Here is a 19,771-nt window from a genome sequence, read left to right as displayed (position 1 = left end):
TACAATTGATCTCTGATATGTTTCTGAAGAGGGGTTACCCATTAGATTTGCTTGAGAGATTAAAGCAGGAAGTTATAGAAAAAAAGGTCAAAAATGTTTATAGTCCCGTATTGAGTTCTAACGCAACAGTTTTGGAAATACAAAAATATAAGTAGTAAAATGGATAAAAAAAATCAAAGAAGGAGTTTTATCTCTACTTATAATAAGGACTCTGGTAATATAATGCCTGTTATTAGAAAAAAAAAAAAGGGAAATTTTGCACACAGACATGGAGGCAGATTGTTAGGAGATGGGCCTAACCTTTATATTTAGGAGGGATAGGTCATTTAAAAATATCATGGAATCTGGTTTATCAAGATATGAGATTGCGAACAAAAAGGTGGGCAATTTCAAATGTGGCATGTGCACACAATTTCCATATATTTTGGTAACTGGTAATAGGGTTAGTCTCAATGGTAAGGACGTTAACATAAAGAGGCACTATAATTGCCGAAGTAAAAATGTGGTCTATATGGCTGCCTGTTTTGTCCAGTATTTTACATTGGGAAGACCTGTAGACAGTTTAAGGATAGAATATATGAGCATTTAATGGATATAAAAAATAAAAATCTGACAAATGCCCTGTGTAGGCATCTAAAAAGTTATCAGGGGAATAGGTTTGGCTTTTTTCTTTTTTTTATAATGGAGCAAATTTTGAAGGACAAGCAAGGATTTATTTTGGATGAAAATTTTAAAATTGCTGAATTAAAATGGCAGTTAAGATACAATGCCACTAGATTCCCTGGAATCAATGAATGTGTTAGTATTAACAGTGTTTTAAGGTTAAAAAATATCATAGGATAATTTAAATATTTAAATATTTATATATGCATTTTTTAACATTAGCACATTCAGTGTTAATTGCATTTTTATCACAGCGTTTTAGTTTAATTTAAGAATTTTATGGTGGTGAATACATAATTATACATATATATCTATGTCAATTACATGTCTGTGTCAATTACTGTTAATTAAGTGGGTGGAGTATATAAGGTTGGGGTTAAGGCATTTTCATTGTTCTGAAGAAGTCCTGTGTAATTTGGGATGAAAGTGCATAACAGATTTTAATGAAGGTTTACTGAAGTTGAATAAAGTCGATTTTAGTGCCTGCTGGTGACAGTGTATTCCACTTTGGTTCCTATTTCTGAGTATCCTTTCCTGGAGCTAACAATTATGGGTCCAAACCCTTCCACCTCACTGTCTTTGGATCAGACAGCCCTGGAGACTTCAGCTTCAACACCTTCCCTTACTTTTCAACACTGGTTTTAGGCTGAGAAGACTGCCAGAGCCAAAGTGTTGGGGCTGGAAATTTTGGGAGACACTCCTCCCCTTCAGTGATTTGTCAACAGACAGCTCGGCTCCAAGGTCCTCCTCAGAACTGAAATCTTTTGGAGTCAGGAAACCTACTGAGCTTGCTGACAAAGGTAGTTTCTCCTCAGTTCCATTAGCGGAGTCAGCTTTTGAGGCTGTGGAAGGGGGCTTGGCTGGGCCAAGGAGACTGGTGCATGCACAAAGTTCAGATCCATCCAGACTTCCAGTGGATCCCATGTCTTTTTTCTCTCATTCAAGTCTTCAGGGACAGACAAGTCCAGATAGCTTTGAGGCAGCTCAGTGTTAGACTCTGACCTGTCTCCAACACAGTCCCAAAGACATGTCCAATGAAAAAGGATGTGTAAATGAAAACATTTAGACCCCTCTTCAGATTATTTCACTGAGGACATAGACTTAGGTGATGGAGAAAGTTCTCAAAGATCCCAGGACGTTGCCTCTGGGGACATTCTGCAACTGTTGAAGTGGGGAGGGGACTGGGTGGTCCACAGTAGCTGCTTCCTCCGATGAGTTCCTGTTCCTTGAAGTGAAGCTTTTGGGTCTAGCCCATCAATGTTCTGGGTGGGCCCACCTCCTGAAACCTTAATAGATCTTACTGTTCAGAAGGCTTGGAAGGAACCTGACATGGTAAAGCCCATTCTTGGAAAAAAATGGACAAAATCATGGTTGCCTGAAAAATAGCAAACACTGGTCAAAAGGCACCCCTGTAGATGCCACACTGTTAGCAGCAACCACAAAGGAGGAACTATCTGATTAAAGTTCCTTTGCCCATCCTCCTAACAGATAGTAAAGCGTATTGGACAAACTACGGAACTGGACCCATCATACCTCTCAACCTGAAAACATCAAAAATCTGGACAAAGGCCCATGAAAAATAGGTACAAATCTGTATGCTGATTAAAATTTGCATACATAATTATGTGACCCTGCCCACTTCAATGGAATTGTGGGATACCAGCTTTCAAACGCAAACTGAAGAACAGACTACCAATATATGGTCCCAGCCCAAACCCTGTAGGAAATTATTTATTTATTTTTGTTAATGTGTAGCAATGATGTTCACTGGGAAGGGAGATGATGATGAACCTTAGGATTTTGTTTTTGGTGATTTGCAGTATGTGGGTTTTGTGGTAAAAGTAGGGTATTTACTGGTAGGCAACATTCTAATCTAAGCAAAAGAATATTACAGTTTGCTAGGATCTCCAAAAGTCATTCTCCATGGCCTACTGATCAGTGGCATACCTTGAGTTTGTGTCATTTGTGGCAGTCTGAGTTTGCTGCCCTTCACCCCTCAAAAAATCATGGTCAAATGGGGCCCCCCATACACAGCCCTCCTCCCCCCTGCAGCCATTCCAATGTCCCATTACTTGGCTATTTTGCCCATTTACCATAAACACTGTAATGTGCATACTGCTTTACTTCTACGATGATTTCATTTAAAACTTTTATTTTACATTTTAAAGCACAAACAAACACTAATAGACATCTGCTAAACAAAGCCATACAGTCTCACAATTAAAATAGCATTAAAACTCCTTTGCAGCTGAAACAGCACTGAAACCCATATTCAAAGAAAATGCTTCTGGCCAGTGGAGGACAAAGATTACCTTTGGGCTGTTTTCAAATCATAGGCCCCTTGCACACAAAACATACACGTGTTCTTTGATACACCTTCCTGATTGTATTAAATTACATTCCTTGTATAATACAGCACACTTGTTAGAGCGCTTTTTAAATTTACTGTTTTGAACATTTTTCTAGTAAGCAATGAAACAAAGTGCATTAAACAATAATGACAAAACTGCCCAGTCCAGAACATTTCCATCATAAAAGTCTACTCAAATTTCTACAATCCACCAGTACCAGTAAATATGCACAATCGCTGCAGAAGTAAAAGCCACCTAAATAATTCCACATTAAAGACATCTGTAACTAATGAAGAGGTTGCTGCTAACAAACAACTTAATATTTCATTGTTTCATCTACAAATATAGTGCCTGTTGTCCTTGAGGAATAGATTGCCTATGTTACATAAGAAAAATGATAAGGTAGTAATATTGCAATAGGGAATGGATGGCAAACTAATAACAGGTTCACAATTACTAGGTATTTCTGAAAAAGAGGACATTCTCAGGACTGTAGCATCCACCCCCTTTAAAAGTACAGCACAGTACAGTATCAGCAATCCATCTACATACTGTGGGAGTAGAACCCACAGCCTTCTGCATCAAAAGCAAGCATTGTACCTGTTGTGCTACTAACAAACAGACTTGGCATAAGCAGTACAATAAGTAAAAGAACACACACACACACAAAACTTCCTGCAATAAGTAAATGAAGCAATACACTGCAATACGTAAATAGCCGTTAAGTAAATGAAGCAGCACACACCTGCACACCTCCCTGCCAATAAGGAAATCAGAGCTTCAAATGTCTGCTCACACTGCCATTACTAAGGTAAGCACATTGCCGTGCCATTTCTCCTGCATGACAGTTTCTCCTCCCAATAAGCAAATGAAATGAAAGAAGCCCAATAAGTGAATGAAGCAACACACTGCAATAAATAAATAGTAAAGTGAAGCAGCTCACACTTGCCCACCATAAATAAATAAATGAAAGCACACCTCCCTGCCAACAAGGAAATGAAAGCTTCACACACAAATTCCTGCAATACATAAATGAAGCAACATACTGCAGTAAGTAAATAGCCATTAAGTAAATGAATGAAGCAGCACACACCTGCCCGCCATAAATAAATAAATGAAAGCACACCTCCCCGCCAATAAGGAAATGAAAGCTTAATTCAAATGTCTTGCTCACACTGCCGTGCCATTTCTCCTGCATGAACGCACACTTTGCTGTGTCTCCTGCATGACAGTTTCTCCTTTCTCCTGCTTCTATGAGGTCCTGCTTCTAAAGAAACACATTTTGCTGTTTCTCCTGCATGACAGTTTCTCCTTGTTCCTGATTCTATGCCATTAAAGTAAAAAGACAGTTTCTCCTGCTTGCTTAAAGCTTTTTTTTTTTTTTTTTTTACTGGAGGAGGAGAATCCTGGTGTACCTGCCTGCAGCCGTTAAATAAGTAAAGCAGGGAAAACAAATGTAACCCTGCTGCAGTCGTTAAATAAGTAGCCGGGGAAGAAAGCTGAGCCCTGGTGATGTCAGGAGTAAAAAAAAAAAAAAAAAATTGAAAATTAAAGGGGCCACACAGCAACTCGCAGCATCCCAATATTTTTCCCTCAAAACCGGTATTTACAGAGGAATTTGGTATGGTTGAGAGGTATGGGACTCATGCATCAGCAACTTTGCACTTTGAGTACTGAACTATCTAGTACACCTGACATGTTTCCAAAGAGACTTAATCAAGGAGCTTTCGAAGCCTGTTTCAGGAAGTTTACCTTCATATGTCCAAAAGACAGTGGATGCTCAAATGTCCACCCTGCAGTCTACCTCAAAGGTGGGCATGCAACTGCTGTTGAATGCAGCTGATGACACATTAAGGGCAGCTGATACAGGTATTATCATGCGATACCATGCTTAGATGCAGCTTTGAGATTTCATGGACAGTTTCAAAGCATTATCAATGCTCCCCTATGATGATTTCACCGTGTTTATACCCAAGGTAAAAGAAACACTTACTAGGAGTGAGCAGGACATTAAGACCTTGTCTGCTGTGGAAATCTGTTTTTCTATTCCTCAAAGATAATTCTTCAGAAATCAAAGAGGAGGTAGAAAAATGTGGTTCAAAATAAAAATCCCAATATTTTCATCAGGACACTCCTGGGGATAGACTTTCTTCAGGTACAGATAGAGGCAAATCAAACAAATGCCACCCAAGAGGGAGAAATGGACCACAGAACCAAGTGCCCTTCCAAGGGCCAGTGCCTCTGAATGGTAGCCCGACTGCTGCACTCTGGAAGCAGTATGAGGATGCTTAGCCTTACACCCTTCAGCTTGGCAAACCATAACATCCGATTCAAGGGTACCAATGATAATCACCAGAGGCTACACCATACCCTTTTTGTCTATCCCAAAGAAAAGAGCCAAGATTCCAGACACACCAGATGGAATCTGCAGCAACAGAAGTGTTAAAGTTGCTCACCAACAGAGTCATCCAGACGGTCCCCCCAGACCAGTTAGGATCCACAGTCTACTTAAGTTTCTTTTTAGTTCCAAAATACAAAGGACCTCAGACCAGTGCTGGATCTCAGCAACCTAAATCAATATGTCAAACAGACAAAGTTCTACATGGTCATGGTGCAGTCCATACAACCTGTAATGAGGAAGGACGACTGGATATGTTCTAGCAATCTCCAGTATGCCTACAATCACCTAAAGATCCAAAGACACTCCAGGAGGTTTCTCCATTTTCAGCTGGGAGCCAATCACTACCAATTCAGAGAGTTGCCATTCAGTCTCACCACAGCCCCCCCCCCCCCACACACACACACATGTTCACCAAGATCATAGCATTGGTAGCAGCTCATTTATGACTGCAGCCATAAAGTCTTCCTGTATTTAGATGATTGGCTCCTAACTGCTATCTCCATCTACTATTGCATCATCAGACATTCCTTCTCACTCTTGCAAACCAACTGGGATTATCAGTCAATCACAACAGCAGCAAACTGCCTCCCACACAAAACACAGAATTTATAAGATGCCAGATAGAGACAGTCTAGCAAATTGCAAAACTCCCTTTTGCAAGAGTTCAGACATTAAAGATTTGTAGCCTATCAAGTGATGCAACATCCAAGAAAACAAACAAGACTCATTCTCTGTCTTTTAGGTCTGACGGAAGTAAATATTGTGGGAAGAAATAGCGAGGGAATTGTTATGGCAAGGCTTGTATAGGCGATAGCCTAGCACCAACCTATGATGGCCTCTACTATTACTTGAGTCCCATTTGCAAGACACCACATTAGAGTCCTAAAGTTGACACTGGCAGTACAATGGTCACAGAAATTTCACTCACTTCACACTAGAATATGACTTACTATGTAGAAATCACCAGCTGGAGGATTACATCTCAGTCAGTGCTCCTACAGCCACAGTCACCATGGACACCTCCTTTCTAGGGTGGGTGGGCATTTTGAAGGGAAAACAATTCAAGGCATGTGCTTATCAATGGACTCCAAACTACACATTAAATGTCTTGTAGATAAGAACAGTCCAACTAGGGTTGCAGATGTTTCAAGACCTCTTACCCAAGGTGCGACTTCCACTCACACAGACAATATGTCAGTGGTCATCAACAAGTAAGGTGGAACATTCTCATACCCTCTTCGCCGAGAAGCTATGTAGGTCTGGCAATGGACGATGTCTTCACATTGCCCTCTAGTAGCAATGCAAATTCCTGGGATGTCCAACATACTAGGACAGGTTGAGCATGACTATTCTATTACCTCACAAGTGGTCACTCAAAAAGACAGTGGCAACAGAGATTTTCAGCCACTGGAGCCAGTCTTGCTGTGACCTTTTTGCTTCCTACCTCAACAACAAATGCAGCAATTACTTTGCCCTCATACCTCCTTTATGCCTTTCTACAGATTCCCTTTCTCACAAAGTTCATGCAGAAAGCCATGAGATGCACAACCAGATTAATCCTAATCGCCCCCTTTTGGCCTTGGCAGGTACGGTTCCCCTTCCTTTGGTCTCACCATCTGCACTCACCACTGATACTGTATCCCACTCCGGATCTACTCTACTCAGTCACCCATCTGAGATGCCTCTACCAGATTTTCAGTCTCTAAACTATCTACATGTTTTCTCCAACTTTGCAAGGGAGGGAGGATGACATAATGGTTAAGGTGTTTACCTTAATTACACAAGGTGCAGGGTTTGATTCTCACATGGGGTAACTGGCTAGGCTTCAAATGGCCCAAAAGGGCAGTCAGCCTAGCACTAACCTATGAACCTATAACATAATTTTTTTTGGAATAGGTACATCTTGCAGAGAATACTACTGAAGTGGAACAGACTCCCGGTTCACATAAAAAAGGCTCACTCCTAATCCATTCAAGTGTAACTTGGATCAGTGGATGGGAAATAAGAAATTTATCCCAGGACTCCCACTTGTACAACTAATGAACAGAAGCAGCTTCTAAATGTTTTATCTCAACACGTGGGTCCCACCTCCAAATATCTCTTGAGGCAGCTCCAAAATGCTTTACTCTATTGCATTGATCCTTACCAAATATCTATGTTTTGATCACTGATTTATTACTAGAATAATGTATGCATATGGATTTTGTAAAAGGCTTAGGTGAATCTAAACTCCAATAGGATAGGTTAATTTTAAACACTAAATGGAATAAGTGACTAGGCTTAAAATGGCCCATAACGGCAGTTAGCCTGGTACTAACCAATGAAAAGTGAACATAACAGCTAGAGATGCTAGGCTCTCCTCACCAGCAGTCCAGATAATTTCTTCTTCTCAGAAAGAACCAAACAAAATTTGACAGCAAATGGAAAGGATTTTCTATTGGGGTCCCCGAAGGGTTTAGATCCTCTCTCAGCCCCTTTTCCAGCGATACTGGATTTTCTTTCTGAACTTTTTCTACAAGATTCCAGTAATTCTACTGAAGTCCAGATGGCAGCAATCTCAAATTTTAACAAAAGACATAATGATTTGTCTACTGCATCACTTAAGGTGACCAAAGATTTCCTTAAGGGAACCGTCTAATTGAGACTGCATGTTCGAGATCCAGTTCCACCATAAGATGTTACAGTCTTACTACAATCATTGACCCAAAAATCCTACAAACCTGCAGCTTTAGCAGATTGAAAACTTCTCTCTTGGAAGACCATTTCTCCTGGTTGCTATCACTTCAGCAAGGCGAGTTTCAGAACTGCAAGCCACCCATCCTTACTTTCCAGAAGGACTGAGGTGCACTGAGAACAGGTCTCTCCTTCCTTCTAAAGGTTGCATTATAAACAAATTTAAACCAACACATTGATTTTCCTCTATTCTTTCCAAACATTGCTACCAGATGCAGACATACCCTCCATACCTTAGATGTCAACAGGTAACTCAGATTTTATTTACACTGTACAAAAGACTTTAGAAAATCAGACCAGCTTTCCAAGACAAAACTAGGACATGTATCAAAAGTCATGTTTTCTACGTGGGTGGCATATTGCATTTCTTTTGTTTATAAGACAAGAGGGTTGTCTTTGCATTCTAATCATGCTACCAGAGGAATGGCAACTTTGAAAGCATTTGCAAAATAAGTACCTATTAGTGACATATGTGCAGCAGCAACTTGGTCTGCAGCTCTTACCTTTGTGTCCCATTACAAAATGAATATGCAGTCCAGAGCTTGTGCATCCTTTGGTTCTGCCAACAGTCCACCCAAGCCTTTTTAGGCAGCTTGGGAATCTGTATCACATGTTGAACTGAATGAAGATAGACAGCATCTGATACAAAAGTTACATACTTAATGTAACAACAGATCAACGTTGTCCTATTTTCATCCAGTTCAAAATCCATGCCCCCCCCCCTTTAAATTGCCATTTTACAACTTCTGGGGCTCAATCAGACCTTCAGACAGCACCCTGGCTGCTTCCTGTTCCATATCTCATTCCAGAGTGGACAATGTTGTGGACTCCCCCCTTTTCATTCCCTCTTATAATTATTATGGACATTATGGAAATAGTCAGCAAACTTGATCAGAGGTAAATCAGCTAGGAAGAGGGAACTGTGGGTAGGGGAGGAGTCAGAGCTCACAGATCCAGCTCTCTGGTACAGGCGCTAAGTCGGAACCAACCATATCCAACAACACACAAGCTGAATTGGACAAAAATACGACAAAACAAATCTATAGCTATGGTAGTTATCCATATCAAGAAGACACAATACTAGGTTGCAAACTGGACACCCAACCATAACCTTCTGTAGTGCATGCAGATTTATCTGCTCCATGTATGACTAGTTACAGTAAAAAAGAACAAAAAAAAGGCATGAAGTGTTTTGCTGGCTTGCAAGGTTGGTAAAGCACTGTCAAATGGACACCAACCCATATCATGGCAATATTTTGACACAAAGTCAAGGACAAAATGCAGGCAAGGCAGGCAGAAACAAAGCTGTTTTTTTTTTTTTTTAATTCTGATGCTGTGGTTTGCTGGCAGGTGCCATTGTTAAGCACCCCCTAAGCACTGTTAAGATCGAGTCTCGCGCTAGCCACCAATAAATAATGGCATTATTATTTGTTTTTTGCTTGAGAGCTTTCAATAAAACAAAACATTTTCTACGATGTTACTAAAGCAAGGCAAGATGAATGTGGATGGGTGTCTTGTCAGGTAAGCAAGGCAACATGAATGTGGATGGGTGCCTTGTCAGGTCCAAAAACAGAGTGCACTTATCACATCTCCCACTATTATTCAAATACAATTTCAGTGCTGGTTACAAAATGACATTACATCTGGTCACCTGACTCTGTGGTTCCCACACTACCCCCTCACTTGAAACTGAGCTAGGATCTGGCACTGATGTGTCACAATACACACACAGAAATTTAGCTAAGGTTTATTACAGCATCTGGAAATTGTGGAACAATTCTAACATGTCCACCCTTCCTGCAGAGACTAACAAGCCATTGTCTGACTGCATACAGACCTGGGAGATAAAATCTTTACGGCCTACACCAGGTCATTTAATTTCAGGCCATTAGCTGGCTGAGCTTAACCTCTTCCCTTCCATTATCCACTGTTAAAATATTTACATTTCTTCAGTTACAATACAGTCGGACATAAATGTACATGTCTTTTCTGCCCAGCAGGACCCACTGTTGATATATTTTTAACGCAAGTATCTGTACAAATCAGTCTGATATTCAAATTACATATAATTCTTTACAAAACTCCAGCTAGCTATGCTGGCATATGTTACACATGCACTGTCCTACTCTTCCTGGCACAGCTGGCAATACCTCATAAGATCACAGTATGTACGTATTTAAATACAAGTTATGTGCTTTCCATAATGTTAGATCCGTATTCTCTTGTTCCATCTGGCTCAACAGCTGGGTTATCGGAGCCAACTGGATACAACCTATGTGCTACCCAGGGTCTTCTTATACTCATAATTTCCTCTTGTCCCAAGAGTACCTCAGATCAAGTATGCCTGCTTATACCTAGTACTTCATCTAAAAGGCACAAAAAATATGGATAGCCTACCAAACCTGAGATGTATGAGGAACCAACTCCAGGATGAAGACAAGGCAAGGCCCTGGTTAGGTTCAGGAGATTAGTCAAGGGCCCCTATATGATAATTTATTAAGAGGGACACAGGGAGTGAATACTGAGCTGGAGAGAACAAGACAACATGGATCTAGAGTTACAGTAAGTACACAACTTTTGTATCAAATGTTGTCTTTTCTATCTGACACAGCCTGGGCAGATTTCCCAGCTACTAAAAACTCAGGACGGTCCCATGAAAGTATGTTCTAAAGGATGGTAGATCCAAACGATGCATGGGATCTAGACTGCACATCTAATTTGTAAAGTGGCACAAAAAGTGTGAACTTTAGACCAAGCAGCACAAATCTCATGTATGGGAAATCTAGCAAAATAGGCAGTAGAGGTTGCCACTGCTCTGGCTGAATGAGACTTAGGTTTGTGGGGTAATACTAACCCCATTTCCTTATAAACAAAAGCAATGCAGTCAGACAGCCACCTTAATGAAGTCACTTTAGAAACTCTAACACAATTTTACTCTTGAAAAGGGAAAAAAAATGTGGTACATTTTTCTAATGTCTTTGGTGTGATGCAGGTAAAATCACAGATGATGGCAAATAGCCATCAAATTTAAAATATATTCCCTTTTGTTTGAAACGTTGGGAAGAAAACTGACAGACTGTCTACTTAAGGTTTGCTTCTGAGGCCATTTTAGGAAGAAAATGTTTATCGGTCCCTCAGTGTTCCCCTATCATTATGGAAAGTCAAGTTGGGAGGTCAGCAGGACAAAGCTTGCAACTCACACATCCTCCTAGTTGAGCTACTAGGAAAATAATTTTTCAAGACAGAAATTTTACTTCTTCTGAGGCTGTTGGCTCACAGGGGACCTGATTAGGGTTTGAGGCATCACAGTAATGGCCCATGGAGGAAACAGACAGGATAAGCTCCCTTCAAAAAAAGACTTAGAATAGAGGTTTGGTTTTCTTCCATGTGCAAGTTGCATACAGCTGCTAACTGTACTTCGACTGTCCAGAAACTAGCATCTTTCTGAAATAAACCTGCCAAAAAGTCTAAGAGAGAGATGGTAAGGGTGCTGAAAAAGGTTAACAGAAATGAAACTGCATGGCAAGGATGGACTTCAGGATGTCCAACAAAGAAGACTCAAAAATAAAATAAGTAAGCAAAAATCATGTTGAATGTAAAACATGAAAACAGTTGGGCTCTTTTGTCCAATCAAATGGACTTCATCAAAACTGCTGTTAAATCGGTTTACCTTTACATGTGCATAATGCACATGTGTGAAATAGAAAAGTCCGAAAGGACGTTTTCAAGTTTTACGAAGGCCGAAAACAAAATGCATCGAATGTGCAATGAGCGAATCCACAGTAACGTTCGCTCACTGCAGATTCGGCATTTTTGGTGTGAGGTGCAATATAGTGGGGATTGGCAAGTGGACCCTTTGCCCACTGTAGTGCGACCTCGGAGTTTGAATAATAAAGTAGGGTTGGGTGGGTGGGGGTGCAGCCCCCCTGCATTACACTTTGTCTTTGAATTGAAGTTTAAAAATCAGCGAATCTGGTTTTCGATTTGCTGATTTTCGAACTTCAGTGCAGATCGGACTGACGATTTTCGTCATTCCGGTTCACACAAAGGGCCATTCGGAAGGTTGATTTTCAACCTTTCAATGGCAAACCGTTAAATCATTTACAATGTGTTTATAAAACTTCCTCTAAAATGCTCGCCTTAAAGACACATTGCATACATTCTTAAAAGTAATAACCAAGAACAGAAAAAAAAAATAACTACATAGATAAGCGAATAAATGGATAAACCTATTGTCCAGATATCTTAAGTTATAAAGAACAATGGTAAAACAGCTGATGGAATATCAGAAGTTGGTTGGGGTAGCTTAGGTCCAGAATGGGTCTGACGTCCTCAGTCGTTTTGCAACCAAAAAGAACACTGAATAGTCTCTGGATCCTTGTTTGTCTGGTGGGACCTCCTGGATTATTTTTCTAGCAGCTTTGCTACCTCTGCTGCTGCCAAATCCCTCTGACTAGGTGGAACATCGGGGATTCTCTTTCTTTTTAGGAGAAAGCAAAGGGAATAATCTTTCCTCTAAGTGATTGCTAGCCATTCATGAAGGTGCAAAGGTAAGTGTCCTCCAACTGCTTCTACAGTGCAGCAGTCAGGCAACCATTTAGGAGCAATGAAAGGGCTTCTCAGCAAAGAGATCTTAAATCCCTTGATTCTATAGTCTACCTCTGCCCTTGGTGTACTGTCTGTTGAAGTTTCCCTCTACTGCCTTTGGGGGGAGGCTCTGCCAGCCAAAGCATCCTGTGCAAAACACTTGGATATTCAAAACCATATCTTCTTTCCATTCTTCTGGTTATGTGAAAAAGTGCTTTGGATGGATGGAAAAGCATATGTCTACAGGAGGCAGTGTGTTGCCTTCTTGCTCACCTCTGGTGAGCATATCTTTTACTTTGGGTCCTAAGTGTGTTGAAACAAATGGAGTGTTAATGAAAGATATCTTAAACTTTCCGAGAAAAAAACGAGACACAGCCAGGCATGCCGATGAATAGCAGTGCTGGTGCCTGCCACTCTCAATATGCCATCAGCCAGGTTTTAAAGCTGCTGCAACCATAATGGTATCTACTGGGGGACCATTGCTCCACTGGGACCTATTCCTTGGGGTTACCAGCATTTAACACGTTTCTTGGGAACAGGCTCCACCACATGGGGTTCCTTCCAGGTTCACTGAGAGACCAAGTTAATGAGCTAATCAGTAAGTGGGACCACCCAGGAGGTAGGTAAACCAGTCCAAAAAGCCTCAATACAGATTCCTCTTGGGAGGGGGCTATGGTGGACCAACCCCCCCCCTGTTCCATCAGTTTGAGGATGTCTCCAAAAGAGAGTTCTTCATAAGGGATTTGGGGACTCCTACCCTTCCTCAAAATATAGCCTCAGTGACCGTCTTTTGAGAAAAGTCAAGATGCTTCCTCTTGCAAGTCCATTTCCTGTGACTTTCCCTAGTGGGAGCTTCCGCAGAAGGGTTGGAAACTTAAGGGGAATTAACCAAGTGAGAACCCTTGAGGCTTAAAGAGGCTGACTGTTCTTGTCTGGTACAATGCACGGGCACCATGACAACAGGAATCAGGAGAGGTCAGGATGGATCCGAGTAGGTATGAGACACCTCCTTTCTTGACAGAAAGAGTACGTTCTCAAAAGCCTCAAAAGTTGAAGCCAAGATTAGTGCAAAAAATTCATCTCCTGGACCCGAAGAAGCCAAAAACAAGGAAAGTCCCTGGTCCAAAATCAGCTCCACTCCGAAGTGGACACCGGAGCCAAGCTTGTCTAGGCCATGAAGCACCAAAGGAGAGAGACAGGCCAGAAAACTATGGAATTGACTCAAGCCCCTGCATCTCAGCCCTGACACTTTGACTCAGACACACTTCCCAATCTGGTGAAGCCAGAGGTGAAAAGAAGAGGTAAATCACCATAGTTGAAGCTGAATTAACTCTTGGCTCTGATAAGGGTCTTTTACTGATGTCACTTGGTACAGTGGACACTGGATCTGAAGGTTGGACTGGAGAAAGAAAAATCATTGGGATTGCTGGGACCAGGACTGCAGCCCCAAGTGAGGCACGTGTCAGGAGGTCCCTCAACTGGATCTGTGTCTGGAGAAATTTCTGTTATCTTATCGACATTGGCTTCCTAGAGGCTCCTCGACGATTGAAAGGAACTAAAGGAAGATGCCACTGAAGGTGGTCTGGAGGATCAGTGAGTGGGTCTATCGTGTAGTATGGGACAGTGGAACAGAGGACAAGCTGACTTCGGACAGAAACAAGGCGCACACAGTAAACTGATCCTAGACTGATAAAAGAACTTAACCAAGACTCTATGTATCCTGCAAGAAAGACGATAAGCTGCAGAACAATTGCAGACATTTGTACAAGACAAATATGTCAAAAGTTCAAAAAAGAAAGGTGACCAGAATCATCACAATCAGTCAATAAACATAGAGAGGCTAAAACCTGCAGTTACATAAAGACTCCTGAAGTTGAGTCACCTAGTGAAACTACTGTGCCACACAAACTATCTCAGAAGCAACACATGTCCAGTGTAAGAAGGCCTGTCAATTTTTTCTGACATGGTAGGCTGCTAAAGAAGCTACATAGATAAATGGACTGCTCCAGATAGTTAAATAAAGTTCTAAGGACTATATTTCTTCATTTATAGAAGTGCCTGTAGAATATGTAAAATGATTTGATTTTGATGTAAACAGCCCGTGATATATCTTAACATTAATTTACACCTATGCTATATTTTTGGTGATAATGAATTTGCTCACTAATTTATGTATTTGGTCATGTATGTACATGAACTTCTCTACCAAAGCAGTCAGACTTTACTGCAAGTACAGCAAAATGTACAACAGAAGTTCTTCTCTCTCTGGAAATGGATAAAAGACACACTGATACTAGCAGCCACCCCCCCACAAAAAAAAATCAGCTGCTATATTACAAATTAAAGATATAGACAACAATACAATAACTACTATAACACAACAGTACACTGCTTGATTCTCCTAATTATTTACATTACCAAAAAGTGTGGCTTGTGAAGAAAGTGGTATACAACTGAACATTTGTATAAAAATATCATATCTTCTAACACCCCAAGCAAGAAAATCTATTGCTAAAATATGCCAATTCCAAAATTAGAATGTTTCGACAAAGAAGCCTTCTCTAGTATAAATACCCAAAGACTACAAGCAGCAGAAAACGGAATCTCTCTCTGCACCCCTAGACGGCCAATACACACATCACTGAGATACCTCCCAGTTCAATGCAGGGCCTTGCAAATGCTCGGCACTATCATCTTTAAAATCCTCATTCTAGTACACTGCCAACCTCTGAAGAGCAAACTATTTGTAAGAGACATTTCCTAAACACTGCACAACAAAAAAGAAGTGGGACTACTCAAACACATGGTTCAGATTCACCATAGGGGAACGGACATTCACAAAACTACCTCAGCTATCTTGAATCACCTTCCATAAGCAGTTAGATAAGAAAAAATCTCTACAAAAATTCAGAAAAATGCTGAAGGACAATTTAAGAAATGACCTGTATTTGTTAATAGACACTGGCTAAGCAACATCGTTATTGACTTCTCTCCTTTTCTGTAGTGGTAATGTTTAATGTGAACTCATGGCTGCAGATGAAATATGTAAATAAAAGTCATATAAAAACTTAAACATTGTTTTGTAAACATTCAGTTGCATATTCCTCAATATCGTATGCCATGTTCCTTTTCTTTTGTCACTTACTGTATTTAATACTGTACTTACTCGCTACTGTTTGTCATACCAAGGATGCTTCCAAAAGTGGAAAATGCTCAGTCAGGCTACCACAGTCAACAACATGTAAATAACCAAATAAAACTGCACATACAACATCACTGTTCTGTTAACATTACTGCAAGTAGCAAGACCCGCCTGCTGTAATGCTGAATGTAAGATATACCAGCATCAAAACAGTTCTCGACAAACTAAAATAACCACTCTAAATTAAGGAAGCAGTTCCAGAATAATAAAATACTTAATAGTCGAGTAAGATTATTTCAACAAGGGCCAAAATAAAAAAAAAAATCACAGGAGGACAAAGTCTTGTTTATGCTTTCGTAAAATTGAAACCATGCCTTATGTAATTAGATACATGACTGTTTCATAAAAATAAATAAATAAAAATCTGCAGGATCCAAGCACTAAATGACAAGTGGGACCTCACTGAAACAATACTGCTAAAAAGACTTGCCTTTACATAAACTCTGTGACCTCAAATCAGGAAACTAAAGTCTTAGATAAAAAAACAAATACACCACTCATGAAGTCTCAAAACCATTAATTTTTTTTTCAAACCACAGAAACAGGTGGCATTCACCATCTAGAGACCTTAAAAACAGACAACACACATAAACCATTGAAGTCCTACATTACAGAACAGATAAGCCTCTGGAATCAGTCATCATGTAGTCTTAATATCAATAAGGATCTGTGCAGTCTAGAAAGCCATGCTTCCCCAAGATGGCTGCCAAGGTAATTCAGCTGTGCAAAAGACAAACCTGGTATCAACAATCAAAAGATTTTGGGCAAGGTTTACAGAAATGTCCATGAAAATACATGCCTTAATCACATTAACAGTAAGTGACCCAAATCAAGCATTACAGGAAACCCAGTAAAATTCATGGGTGTTTTATTTACACAGAAACAAATTCTTACCCTCTTTTTCTTTTAGAAGTCTCTCCAGTTTCTCAGACATTTTTTCACGCTCTGAAGTGCAGTTGTTTCCAACTCTTTTCACAATTTCTTGCTTTATTGTTACCAGTACCTGTAGAAGTCCATCTAAAGCAGAAGGCAGTTTTGTGATATAGGACATGTACAGAAATACTGATCCAATCAAATTAGGACAGCAAAATAATGCAATTCACTTGAAGTTCAAAAATAAGCCTCTCAATTTATAAATATACTGCTATATCTTCCACTGTGAAAAGGAATCAGGAGCACCCAGTGCCATAAGTGTTCTACATCACATCAGTAGCCTAGTTACAAAAGAGTAGTTGAGACAGGTTACTACTACAGAAGTTACAGAAAAAAAAATAAAGTTAAATCCTTAACACAGTGCTAGATTCTTTGTAATCTACCCATCTACTTCAATCCCACAATCACCTAGTCACAGGCAGCAGTGGCTCGGCACCCTTACAACTTGTTCAGGCACCAGAACTCCTCTCCTAACTCCCATAATGCACTTCCAATCCCCCCCCACACACTCTCTAGATTGCATTTTGCCCCAAATATGTCAATAATCCATTTACTATACAAAAGCTTAACAAGCATTCCACACACTCTCTGCAGACAAATTGTAAATAGAAGGGGAAGATGGGGATAGGGTTGTTGAAGTAGACCATGATCAGGATCTACTGCTATAGACAATATATAATTTTCACATATTACATGATCCAATCCACCAACTTTAAGCTCAGGACATTCACCAAATACAACCTCCTTACTGGCATCAAGACAGAATACTGCAGAGCATTATGGACCTGAAACGTATATCTGGACCTTGAAATCACATTCAGTTTATAGCCTGTAAAAGTATGCAGTGAAGTTCATGCTGCAGCCAGACAGATATCAACTAAAGAATTTTTGGAAAAGCTCTGTGAAACAGCCATATAGCTCCAGAAGACTGAGCTTCAGGTTTACTTGGAATATTTTACTGTATTCTGTGTAGCAAAAAATACCACAATCTGACAACCATCTGGACAGAGTGACTTTTGATAACTTTCACTCCAACTTGTTTGAAGTGAAGGAAACAAATGACCATCCTTTCTGTACTCTTGGTCTGTTGAGAAATGTATCTGACAATGAAATCTAAGTGATGAAGCAAATGTCTTCTACTGGAACATTCAGAGAAGGAAACTGGGAGACTGGCTGTTTGATTAAGGTTGGTCTTACCTTAGGCATGGGGGCTGGATTTGTGAGCAAAGATAACATACCTTGGGGAAAATTAAGGTACAGATGTTTAGGAGACAAAGCTTGGATCTTGAAAATCTTTCTGGCAGAAGTAACTGCCACCAGAAATAGAGCTTTCCAAAACAGACATCTGAAATTCACTGCAGCTGCTGACTTGAACAAAAGGGTTAGTCAGTTTATTCGGCACAAAAATCAAATCCCTCTGTGGGTCAGATTGCCTCACTAGAGATCTAATCAAGGAAGTGCCCCTCAAAATGCCTTGCATATTTCAAGGAAACCAAGAATGTCTAACTTGCTGAAAGCTGAAAATGGCTGCTAAATGAAGCATGACTATAGAAAAGGTGGAACCTTCATCAAAAATGTCACCTAAGAACTGTAAAATTGATAAAAATGGAGCAGAATACAAGTCCATACCTTGTTGCATTGCCCATAGACAAATTAATTTACTTATTCCTATTCACCTTTTTAGTGAAAACCTTTGGGATGCCAAAAGAATCTGGACCACCCTTGAAGGGAACAAACTGCTTTAGCCATTAAAGGAACTGGAGACACCATAAATCAGGCTCAGGTGAAGCTCGATGGACAAACAGGATAGGAGACTTTTTCTGAGGTGTAAGGAAAAGAGATTTCTCTAACAGGTGAGGCCACAACAGCATGAACCAAACAAAAGGTTATGAAGATACCACGGCCTTGTGTATCTTTGTTTTCTGCACACATTTCATTAGTGGAAACAGGAGAAAGGTATAAGGAAGACTCAAAACTGCTGCTAGACTACAGCATCCTGGGTTGTCTGCCTCTATGGAGAGAATCAGGAAAAATAGGAGCTGCATTTTGTTTTGGCTGGGGATTCAACCAGGTCTAAGCAAAGCTTTTTTGTCAGTGTGGAAAATGGCACTTGCTTCTGACTGAAAGACTACTGTTGGAGTATCACTAAGCATTTACTCCACTTGCCTGCCAGATAGTTTACCTACCTGAGAATATGCACTGTAGAGAATATGCACAATGTGCTGACAGGGCCCATTCACACAACCTTAGTGCCTTCCAACAGAGGAGGTCAGAGTATGTTCTTGTACCAAACTATCACCATAGTGTAGGAGTTGATGGCAAATGCACACTAAAAGGTCAAGTCCCTGTAGTCCTAATAATGTAGCAGGCTCTGCAGGGACTTCTCCTCTTAGGGTGCAGCTGCCTTTATCTCCAGGATCCTGATACACAAGAAGGTCTCTTTCATCCATGTCCCTGGACCATCTCCCCAGACAGTGTCTCCTCATCCCTGGACAGATGCACCTGTGGTTACAGTGACAATGGGGGAAGGGAGAATCATGGATAGCCCTGTGAAAAGCTGCTCTAAAGAAGCTACCAAAAGGGATGATGGTGACAAATATTTGACAACTAAACAGGAAGATGGAATCCAAACTCTGACCCCTGACAGTCCACTTCAAGTACCTCATTCTGTACCTTGTAATGGGAACCAACTTCAAAAATTGCCTTGAGGTGAAGAACAGATATTGATTTTGAGGATGTCAACAGACTGCAAATGGTTGACCGAATGCTGATGGTTATGACTGGTGACAAACTTATTACACAGGTCCTGTCCAGATGGAAAATGAAGGCCTGTGCTTGCAACAGCTCCTGCTGAGAATCTGCAGTGTAAACAGAGATCACCAAGGTCAGAAACGGGCAGAA

At 40.5% G+C, this 19,771-nt stretch overlaps 1 protein-coding gene across 1 annotated transcript in view; it reads right to left on the bottom strand.

The window, feature by feature from the left end:
* The window catches only part of LOC122789343 (CREB3 regulatory factor-like), a 1,518,167-nt gene that overhangs the window by 199,775 nt on the left and 1,298,621 nt on the right, over positions 1-19,771 (bottom strand). Inside the window, exon 7 of the mRNA XM_044056721.1 lies at positions 16,832-16,954. Coding sequence (XP_043912656.1) covers positions 16,832-16,954 — 123 coding nt within the window. The remainder of the gene's footprint in view (positions 1-16,831; positions 16,955-19,771) is intronic.

This window comes from Protopterus annectens, chromosome 14.part0, assembly GCF_019279795.1.
Source record: "Protopterus annectens isolate FY-2018-M chromosome 14.part0, PAN1.0, whole genome shotgun sequence".
NCBI classification, from domain to species: domain Eukaryota; kingdom Metazoa; phylum Chordata; order Ceratodontiformes; family Protopteridae; genus Protopterus; species Protopterus annectens.
The sequence above is the reverse complement of the archived record's forward strand: the minus strand, read 5'-3'. Positions and strand labels throughout refer to the sequence as shown.